General features: G+C 39.2%; 1 protein-coding gene across 2 annotated transcripts in view; it reads right to left on the bottom strand.

Moving 5' to 3' along the window:
* IFT43 (intraflagellar transport 43) overlaps nucleotides 1-11,897 on the bottom strand; it is a 113,591-nt gene that overhangs the window by 70,681 nt on the left and 31,013 nt on the right. For both annotated transcript variants that reach the window (XM_023726399.1, XM_004371122.2), the window contains exon 3: nucleotides 9,966-10,030. In XM_023726399.1, coding sequence (XP_023582167.1) covers nucleotides 9,966-10,030 — 65 coding nt within the window. The remainder of the gene's footprint in view (nucleotides 1-9,965; nucleotides 10,031-11,897) is intronic.

Below are 11,897 nucleotides of genomic sequence, written 5' to 3'. Positions count from 1 at the left end.
CGGATATCCATCTGCAAAAAACTGAAACAAGACCCATACCTCACACCATGCACAAAAACTAACTCAAAATGGATCAAAGACTTAAATATAAAATAAAAAACGATAAAGATCATGGAAGAAAAAATAGGAACAATGCTAGGAGCCCTAATACATGGCAAAAACACAATACGAACCATAAGTAACAATGCACGAGCACCAGAAGAGAGACTAGATAAATGGGAGCTCCTAAAAATCAAACACTTACGCTCATCAAAAGACTTCACCAAAAAAAAGAGTAAAAAGACAACCTATAGACTGGGAAAAAAATCTTGGCTACGACAAATCCGATCAGCATCTAATCTCTAAAATCTACAAGATACTGCAAAACCTCAACCACAAAAAGACAAATAACCCAATTAAAAAATGGGCAAAGGATATGAACAGGCACTTCGCCAAAGAAGATATTCAGGCAGCTAACAGACACGAGGAAATACAATTATTAGCCATTAGAGACATGCAGATCAAAACTACAATAAGGTATCATCTCATCCCAACAAGACTAGCATTAATCCAAAAAACACAAAATAATAAATGCTGGAGAGATTGTAGAGAGACTGGAACACTTATACACTGTTGGCGGGAATGTAAAATGGTACAACCACTTTGGAAATTGATTTGGTGCTTCCTTAGAACACTAGAAGTACCATACGATCCAGCAATCCTGTTCCTTGGAATATATCCTAGAGAAATAAGAGCCGTCACATAAACAGATATATACCACCCACGTTCATTGCAGCACTGTTCACAATAGCAAAAAGGTGGAAAAAACCTAGGTGCCCATCAACAGACGAATGGATAAACAAATTATGGTATATCCACACAATGGAATATTATGCAATGATGAAGCCGTGAAACATAACATGGATGAATCTGGATGGCATTATGCTGAGTGAATTTAATCAGTCACAGAAGGACAAATATTGTATAAGAGCACTATTGTAAGAACTCAAGAAAAGGTTTAAACACAGAAGAAAACATTCTTTAGTGGTTACGAGGGTGGGGAGGGAGGGTGAGGGTTATTCACTAACTAGATAGTAGACAAGAATTATCTTAGGTGAAGGGAAGGACAGAACACACTACAGGGGAAGTCAGCCCAACTGGACTAAACCAAAGTTAAGAAGTTTCCTGAATACAATCAAACACTTTGATGGACAGAGCAGCAGGGGTGGGGGTCTGGGGACCATGCTTTCAGGGGACATCTAGGTCAACTGACATAATGAAGTTTTTTAAGAAAATGTCCTGCATCCTACTTTGGTGAGTGGCTCATCTGGGGTCTTAAAAGCTTGGAAGCGGCCATCTAAGATGCATCAGTTTGTCACAACCACCAAAGACACAAGGAAAGTATTAGCCCAAGAGACAGAAAGGACCATATAGACCAGAGACTTCATCAGCTTGAGACCAGAAGGACTAGATGGTACTTGGCTACCACCAATGACTGACCTGACAGGGAACACAACAGAGAGTCCTTGATGGAGCAGTAGAAAGGTGGGGTGCAGAACTCAAATTCTAGTAAAAAGACCAGACTTCATGGTCTGAGACCAGAGGAACTCCAGAATGCATGGCCCCCAGATTCTGTATCAGCCCAGAACTAAAACAATTTCCGAGGCCAACTCTTCAAAGATTGGACTGGACTGTGGGACATAAAATGGTAATCGTGAAGGGTGCGCTTCTTAGCTCAGGTAGATATGTGAGACTAAATGGGCAGCTCCTGTCCAGAGGCGAGATGAGAAGGCAGAGAGGGTTAGAAGCTAGTTGAATGAACATGGGAAATCAGGGGTGAAAAGGAGGAGTGTGCTGTTACAGTATAGGGAGAGCAATTAGGGTCACATAACAATGCATGTACAAATATCTGTGTAAGAGCCTAACTTGAAATGTAAACTTTCACTTCAACTACAACAAGAAACAAAAAAAATCAAATGACGCATTGCATTGGCAAATCTGCTGCAAAGGATCTCTTTAAGCTGACGTAGCGCATTTGTGTTTCTTAAATAAATCTTTTGGGGAACCTCGACCCTGCCCCCTTCACTCCCACTGCACACTGCCCCTCAAAACCAAAATGGTGTTTAAACTACTTATGGCAAGATACTGCCACATCGAACTCTTCTTGTTCTGTGTAAATGTGGTCCTCAGTCACCCTTTTGAGATGTATTCTTTTTAAAATTTGAAAATAAAATATGAAATCTAGCTGGGTGGGACTTACAATATTACATTTCTGTCACCCCAAAATTTTCTATTATGAAGCATATTGATTTTGTAAGCAGGATGACATGTTATTTTTAAGAGACTATGCGATCTGTTAAGGACAGGGACTAAGTTCTTTCTCACTAGCCTGTGACAAGCTGAGCACACTGTGTACACTCAGTGTAAGCAATAAATCAGTGTGAGATTTCTTTTCCTCACCCGCATCCTTTCCAAGCAAAAAAAAAAAAAAGACCTCTTTAAAGTTTTAAAAAGCAAAGACGTCACTTTAAGGACTAAGGTGCACCTGACCCAAGCCATATTTTCAATCACCTCATATACATGCGAAAACTGAATAACAGTAAGGAAGACCGAAGAATTGACACTTTTGAATTATGGTGTTGGTGAAGAGTAATGAATATACCAAGGACTGCCAGAAGAATGAACAAATCTGTCTTGGAAGAAGTACAGCAAGAGTGCTCCTTAGAAGGGAGGATGGTGAGACTTTGTCTCACATACTTTGGACATGTTATCAGGAGGGATCAGTCCCTGGAGAAGGACATCATGCTTGGTAAAGTAGAAGGTCAACAAAAAAGAGGAAGACCCTCAACAAGATGGACTGACACAGTGGCTGCAACAATGGGCTCAAGCATAACAGCAATTGTGAAGATGGAACAGGACTGGGCAGTGTTTTGTTCTGTTGTACACAGGGTCGCTATGACTCAGAACCAACTCGACGGCACCTAACAAGAACAACAAATTTTAAATGTTAGAATTAATTCCATTTTTTTTTAAGACACTATAAAGGACAAACAAAACAATGTGGGCATAGACTTAGCTAGAAGGTCACCGATTTGTGACCTCTGCTTTATTTGATTCCCTTTGCTCTAAATTCCTTGTTCACCCCAAAACTTCAGAATGATATATTTTGGCTTTTTAAGTACTCTAAAGAACAGAAAAGTATTCTATTTTCCAGTCACTATAAAAGATGCACGTCCCATTGAAAAATAGTTACTGATTCATGACAATCTTTCATGAGTTTGGTGAGCATGAATAAGTCCTTAACAGCTGGAGGCAAAAGACAAAAATCAGGTTTATAGATTTAAAAAGCAAAGAATCAAACTCTAAATCACTGACCCCTGTGGTATCTTTTTAATGTTATCTTACTTCAATAGTTTTGGATGAAGTTTTTTCACAATAAAATGAAACAGTAATTTGGGGTAGGCTAATAATACCCTCTAGCTGCATAACCCAAATCTCTTCTGCAGGCACCGCACACAAAGGAATAACTCAATGAATTTCTCAGAGTTCCTGGATCACATAGTCTTATAAATGAAGCCAAAGATTTGTTTTAATGTTTTTATTATGGTAAGTATATATGTAACAAAACATTTGCCATTTCAACAGTCTTCGCATGTAGAGTTAAATGACGTTATGCTCATCATGTTGTTCAACCATCACTCTTATTTGTTCCCAAATATTTCTAACACCTGTAACAGAATCTCAAGGTCCCCTAAGCCTTGTGTCGTCTTCCCCACGGCCCACCCCACCTGCCCTTGGTAAGCACTAAAAGACAAAGATTTTGTTATTTTAAAAGTTCTATTGCCCCCCGATCAAAAAGTTCTTTCTATACCTTTGTTTTCTGTCTTTTTAATGACCTTTCATTTCCTTCGCATACGATGTCTTCCCTCAGTCATTAGTACTCAGTGCACCAAATCTATTCTCAAGACGGTCTCTAAACTCAGGTGGGATATATTCAATGTTGTACTTTGGCCCTCAAGGACTTGCTCTGATTTTCTTCAGATTCACCTTGAACTTGCACACAAGCAAACGATGGTCTGTTCCGCAACTGGCCCCTGGCTTTGTCTTGACTGATGTTAGTAAACATCTCCATCGTGTCTTTCCACAAAAGTAGTCAATTTGTTCCCTGTGGAGTCCGTCCAGCGAGGTCCACGTGTAGAGTCGTCGCTTGTGTTGTTGAAAAAAAGTATTTGCAATGTATAAGTCGTTGGTCTTGCAGAATTCTATCATGCGCTCTCCAGCGTCATTTCTATCACCAAGGCCGAATTTTCCAACTACTGGTCCTTCCTCTATGCTTCCGACTTGTGCGTTCCAATCACCAGTAATTATCAATGCATCTTTCTTGCATGTGTGATCAATTTCAGACTGCAGCATTGTGTAAAATTCTTCAATTTCTTCATCTTTGGCATTTGTGGTTGGAGCGTAAATTTGAATAATAGTTGTATTAACTGGTTTTCCTCGTAGGCGTATGGATATTAACCTATCACTGACAGTGTTGTACCTCAGAAGACATTTTGAAATACTCCTTTTCATAATGAATGCAACACCATTCTTCTTCAATTTGTCATTCCCAGCATAGTACACCATATGATTCTTGGATACCAACCGGCCAGTACCAGTCCACGCCAGCTCACTGATGCCTAGGATATCAATTCCCACGCGTTCCATTTCATTTTTGACAACTTCCAATTTTCCATCATTCATACTTCGTACATTCCACGTTCCGATTATTAATGGATATCCTGGAGGCTTTACTTCATCTGTGTCACTAAAGTTGGGTCTACTTTGAGTAGGAAGTTCTTCCCCAGTCATATTTTGAGTGTCTTCCAACCTAGGGGGCTCATCTTCCAGCACAGCACTAGCAACACAGGAAAGAAGGAAAAGACCAAAATGGATGTCAGAAGAGACTCTGAAACTTGCTTTTAAGTGCAGAGTAGCTAAAGCAAACGGAATGATGATGTCAAAGAGGTAAAGCGCACACACACACACCCACACACACACACCCACATCAGGAGAGCCAGACCAGTCTAATAGTCATCCCACTATATAAACTACATATTAAACTACCTGGTAGCTTTCAAAATGATATTTAAGACACACATTTTCCTTAAGACAAATCTCTTCTGTATTTAACTGGAGTGAAATTTTACAGTATCTTAGTCAAAACTCTCAAAATCATTAAAGTGACCAGTCTAGAAACAATGTACATTTTAACCAGTTAATCTGACAAAACAGTTAAGGTTAAGACCGTCTAAACAAATGATTATCAAAAGCCAATTTACATTTAACCTGTCCTGCAAGATGACCAATCAAGATGGGTTCTGGCCCAACAGAGATATTCAAAGAATGGCATCTTGTGAAGTAAATGTTTATAACATGTAAATAACTACCCTTTCATCTTAGATATAAATTGTTTACTTAAAATATCATAACTGTGTCCAGCTGACAAACTGCAGCAAAACAGAAGGCACACACTACAATTTTAAAAGCACACAAAAACTGCAATCTAACTGCAGAAAAGGCATCAAATTACAGTCACCTCTACTGTACACATCAGCAATATTCTAACATTACATTGGGTCAAGGGTTAAAAGCAGTGTTTTTCAAGGTATGGCCCACAGACCATTATTACCTGTGATTCTTGTTGAAATGTACCTCACCCACCCACCACCCACTGCTGTCAAGTTGAGTGACCTGGTAGGGTTTTCCAAGGCTATAATCTCTCTGAAGTGATTGCCACATCTTTCTCCCACGGAGCTGCTTTTCGGTTAGCAGTCGATTGCTTTGACCACTGTGCCACCAGGGCTCCTCAAAATGTACCTCAGGCCCATTGAATACAAAGCTCTGAAGGAGGAACTCATAAATTTGCATTTTTTAACACCTTCCAAGGTTCCCATTGCGGTCCAGTCGATTCTTGCAACCCTACAGGACAGAATAGAACTGCCCCATAGGGTTTCCAAGATTGTAAATCTTTACAGAAGCAGACTGTCCCCGTGGGTTCAAACCAACAGCATTTCAGAATGCAGCCGAGCGCTTGCTTAACCACTGGGCCACCAGGGCTCCTTCTTCCAAGGTTAGCACATTTAAATTTGAAAGCCATTGGTTTACGGTTAGGCCAGTAAGGAGAATGAAGAGTAAAATGGAAATACTGAAACACTAATAAATTAAGAGTGATCAATCAACTAAAAAGTGGTCAGTAAACCAGCCATATAAAAACATCAAAGCATTCCCTTCCTTCCTCATTAGTACCTCATTATCAAAAAACTGACGAGGAAATGTAGCTTTGGCTTGTCAGGAAGGCAGACAGTATAAGAACAGATGGAAAATTCCTAAAGATTTTGGAAGAATCAAAATGTTTTCCTTGAAACTGCATATATTGAAAATGAACCATCAAATGCTTATAATCTCTTTTGCTCTATTTCTTCAATACTTAATGGTTGATTATGTGAACGGTTTTTCATCAGTCAGTTATATCTGTCTTTCAGCTTGATTTTGCCCATTTGGTTTCCTGCAGTACACTGACCACTTCACAAACATTATGTTACTTCTTACTCTTAGGTGTTCTTTTAATCATCTAGCTGTTTACTGTTGTTGTCAGCTGCCACCAAGTCAGTTCGATTCCAACTCATGAGGACCCCGTGTGCGCAGAGTAGAACTGTTCCATAGGGTATTCAAAGCTTTTGGAAGTAGATCACCAGGCCTATCTTCCGAGGCGCCTCTCGTGGGTCTGAAGTGTCAACCTTTTGGCTAGTAGTCAAGCGCTTAACCGTTTGCATTTAAGTTTAATGCCTTCTAAAGTAGAACTAAAAGAAAGAAAATGCTGAACTGGTTTAAGCATCATACCTGTAAGGCTTAGATTCCTATTATTATATACCGAGCTGTACATCCATGTAACTGCACCATAAGCCTTGGCAGCCATCTTAAAAATGAGGCTGGGCTCACAAGGGAGATCTATGGAGAGCACTGTGAGTAAACTGTACGTTCCCATCACTATTGCTGCAAACAATTTAAGGAGAAATCCAAAAGATGTGGTTTGTAGCTTAACCTTCAAATATAAGAACAATGTTTTAAGACCACTTTAATAAGCCACAGCCAAAGCTTTAGTAAAAATTAATGTATTTAGTATGATTTTTGGGACAAGGAAATAGGAGAAACAAAAATTGAGGAAGGAAAACGACCATTTTTTCAGATACATGTTACTTACTCTATGAACAAGTAAAAGCAACCCTCCTTGTTGTCAAAGCAGGCCTAATATAAATTTTATCCAAGGTATTCAAAAGAGAGCATATACTGAAATGTTAAACAAAGACAGTAGAAGCTTACAATAAAATCTCATACACTCGACGTATCAAATTCTGTTACTTCAGTTTGCCGTAACTGTTAAGGTATGGCTCATTTATTCTGCTTTCCTTTTAAATTGCTTTGTGCCATAATTGAAGCCTTTAAAGTTAGCCTAGCTACAAAACAGAAAATCTCTAGATCCACTAATCCCTTCAGTCTTCAACGAGAAAGAAAATCACACTAACAATACACCAGTGGTATCAAACGCCCTTCAGAACATCACCATGTACCTGTTGTTATTATTGTTAGTTGCTCGAGTCAGCTCTGACTCACAGCGACCTTATTATAACAGAACAACATTGCCCAGTCCTGTGTCATCCTCACAATCTTTGGTATGTTTGATCCTATTGTTGCAGCTATTGTGTCAATCCATCTCATTGAGGATTCCCCTCTTTTTCGCTGACCCTCTACTTTACCAAACATGATATCTTTTTCTAGTAATTGGTGTTTCCTGATAATGTGCTCAAAGTAAGCAAGACACCACCCTCTCACTTCTACTGAACATTCTGGCTGTACTTCCTCCAAGATAGATTTGTTCGTTCTTTTTGCAATCCATGGTATATTCCATATTCTTCGCCAACACCACAATTTGAATGTGTCAATTCTTCTTTGGTCTTCCTTTTTCATTGTCCAGCTTTGCATATGAGGCGACTAAAAATACCATGACTTGAGTCAGGAGCACCTTAGTCATCAAAATGACAACTTTGCTTTTTAAGATTTTAAAGAGGTCTTTTGCAGCAGATTTACCCAATGCAGTATGTCCTCTGATTTCCTGACTGCTGCTTCCATGGGAATTGATTGTTGACCAAGTGGAATGAAATTCCTGACAATTTCATTTCTTTACTTATCATCGTGTTTGTTGACCAGTTGTAAGGATTTTCGTTTTCCCCATACTGAAGGTTGTAGTCTTTTATCTTCATCAGTAAGTGCTTCAAGTCGTCTTCATTTTTGGCAAGCTAGGTTATGTCTAGATTTTACAGATTGTTAATGAGTCTTCCTCCAATCCTACAATGTCGAGTTCTTCTTCAAATAGTCCAGCTTCTTGGATTATGTGCTCAGCACACAGAATGAATAATAAGGTGAAAGGCTATAACTCTGACGCACATCCTTCGCAATTCCCGGCCACGCAGTATCCCCTCGTTCAGTTCAAACGACTGCCTCTTGGTCTATGTAAAGGTTCCCCATGAGCTAAATTAAGTGTTCCGGAATCCCCACCCATAATTTGTTACATAGCTGAATGTTTTCCCACAGGTAAACATCTTCCTGGTAATCTCTGTTTTCAGCCAAGGCCCATCTGATATTAGCAATGATATCTCTCATTCCACGTCTTCTTCGGAGTCTGGCTTGAACTTCTGGCAGTTCCCTGTCTACATGCAGCAGCAGCCTTTTTTGAATTATCTTCAGCTATATTTTGCTAGCATGTGATATTAATGATATTGTTCAATAATTTCTGCATTCCATTTGATTATCTTTCTTGGGAATGGGTACAAATATGGATCTCTCGCAGCTAGTTGGCCAGGTAGCTGTCTTCCAAATTTCCTGACATAGACACATAAGCACTTCCAGCTTTGCATCCATTTGTTGAAGTATTTCAATGAGCACTCCATCAATTCCAGGAGCCTTGTTTTTCGCCAATGCCTTCAGTGCAGCTTGAACTTCCTTCACTACCAGCAGTTCTTCATCATACGCTACCTCTTGAAATGGTTGAACACTGGCCAATCCTTTTTGGTACAGTGACTCTATATATTCCTTCCATCTTCTTTTGATGCTTCCTGCATCATTCAATTTTTTGCCCATAGAATCTTTCAGTATTGCAACTCTAGGCCTGAATTTCTTCTTCGGTTCTTTCAGCCTGAGTAATGCTGATCCTGTTCTTCTATTTTGGTTTTCTAACTGCAAGTGTATGCACATTTTATTATAATACTTTACCATGTCTTCTTGAGATGGTCTTTGAAACCTTCTGTTCAGCTTTTACTTCATCGTTTCTTCTGTTCACTTTTGCTATTGTGACATCCATTTTGGTCTCTTCCTTCTTTCCTGTGTTTTTAATGACCTTTTACTTTCTATACCCACCAATCTCTGCAAACATCAAGGAAAACAAAAATCGCACTAACAATACACCAACAGTATCAACCGCCCTTCAGAGCATCACCATGTACTTAGACATGCTTCAAACAGTCCCAAGCCACACAAAGCCTATAGACGGAGCAGAAAACATGTGAGAGATAGGTTGGAGGCCTCAGGGATGGTCATCTCACCTGCTGATGAAACCATATCCGTTTCTTACATTGATCCATTTTACTGTTCTCAAAACCTTTGCTGCTGACAGCCTTTTCTCTTCAGCTAATGGGTATGGGGTTTCTTTTGGGGGGGTGATAAAATGTTCTAAAATTGATTGTGGTGATGGCTACAGAACTCTATGAATACACTAAAAAACCACTGAATATACACTTTACATGGGCAAATTGTATATGATATCTAAACTGTATATGATTTCTGTAAACTGTATATGATTTATATCTCAAGAAAGCCATTATAAAACAACCACAATAACAACATAGAAGCAAAGTCCCTGACCCACACCCCTGTGAGCTGCTGGTACTCACTTTGTAGCCTTCATGGAATCATCTGCCCAGCCTCCCTGCCGACGGGGTGGCTTTGGAGGAGGAGCCTACAGAAAGAAGCCAAAATAACACCCTCAATCAATGTTTGCCTTCAAACTAAGGTTAAGGTCATACCTAAACCTATATTCAGCCTGTCAAAACCTCTCAAATAAAGATACAGTAATCTAATATAAAAATCTAGGTGCTTTTATAGCCTTCTGGTGGATGTATATATTGACACATGGTTTCTGGAGGTCAACTTGGCAATATGTATTTAAAGTCTTAAAAATGCTCATACTTTTTGAGCCAGTAATTACAATCTCAGGAATTTATCCCAAGGAAATACCGTATTTTTACTCAAATAATGTGCGCCTTCTGCGTTTGCTGGCCCCGCCCTCCCCCTGCAAGGCACCCTCACAAGCAATGCCAAGCCAACCCTCTTCCACATGTTGCTGTAAAAACAATCAGCATAGGATGCTTACAAAAAGAAAATACCTCGTGGGGGGAGGTAGCGGCCAGTAAACAAACACAGAAGGCACAGCATTATTTGCACAAAAATACGGTGATCAGTAGGAACATGTATATTTGACAGTGAGTAACTGGAAACCAGCTAAATGATCAACACTAAGGACATACGTAAATTACAGAATAAACATATGAAAGTACTATGCAATGATAAAAAGTTGCGTTACAAGTAAATACTTAATGAGAAAGTTCAACATATATTACTTTTTAAAAACACACTGCAAACAGTAGGTATGTTTCTGATTTTGTGAAAAGATTACTAATATAGAATGTTGTTGCTGTTAGCTGCCACCAAGTTGGCCCTGACTCATGGCAACCTATGTTGCCCAGTCCCATGCCATCCCCATAATTGGCTGCAGATCCAGCAATGTTCTGATGTGATCCATAGAGTTTTCAATGGCTGATTTTCAGAAGCAGCTTGCCAGGCCTTTCTTCCTATTAATTCATAATATCTAGTGTTAACTGCTATATGTACATGAGGGGAATGGGACTCCAGTGATGAAACTGTGGGCAATTTTTATTTCCCTTTTTTGTGCCGTTCTGCATTTTCCAAATTTTTTTTTTTTTTTTTTACAATTGACTTATATTACCTTTATAAACAGAAAAGTAATAAAATAAAGACATAAGAAGGAGGCTCATTTAGAAGGCAAACTAAACTGGTGGGTTAAAAATCTACTCAAATTATCTGAGCAGGAATCATTCATCTGCAAAGTATACATTCAGAAACCCAAGTGCCGGAATTCCTGTCCAGTATATAGCAACTAAAATTACCAGGGAATACCAACTAATCCACTGAACCACTCTAGTAGGTAGAATAGCATTTTGAATTACCCAGTATTCTTCTAAAACTGGTTTTTAAAATATCAATTTTCTTTTTCCAAGACTTGATATAATTACAATCATTGCTCTCAGTCTGGGAGGTACCTTGAAAAATGGACTAAAACAAGGATTAGCAAACTCTTTCCGTAAAGGGTCAGGTAGTAAATATTTTCACTTTTGTGGGTCATACAGTCTCTGTTGCAACTACTCAATCAGAATACTACAGAACAACAAACAGCCACAGACAATAAATAAATGGGTGTGGTTGTGTTCCAACAAAATTTAATTTACAACAGACAGCGGGCCAGTCTGTGGAATGTAATTTGCTGGCCCCTGGACTAAAATGCTGTTTCACTGCAACTGCCTTTTAATCTACTGCTCAAAGCCTATATCGTAATTTTTTAATACCACCTTAACATGCCAAAGTACCTTTATACTTTTGATGTTTTTATTTTACACAAAGATAAACTTTCTTTCCTGCTTCTCTAGTAACACCCCAGCCTACCGAGGACATGTTGCATCTCCATGCTGGGCGTTTCTGCAGGGTGAGCCAGAGCCCTGCTAGAAATGAGTGACTGAAAAGAAGCCAAA

This window comes from Trichechus manatus, unplaced genomic scaffold, assembly GCF_000243295.1.
Source record: "Trichechus manatus latirostris isolate Lorelei unplaced genomic scaffold, TriManLat1.0 scaffold00010, whole genome shotgun sequence".
In the NCBI taxonomy this organism is placed as follows: Eukaryota; Metazoa; Chordata; class Mammalia; order Sirenia; family Trichechidae; genus Trichechus; species Trichechus manatus.
The sequence above is the reverse complement of the archived record's forward strand: the minus strand, read 5'-3'. Positions and strand labels throughout refer to the sequence as shown.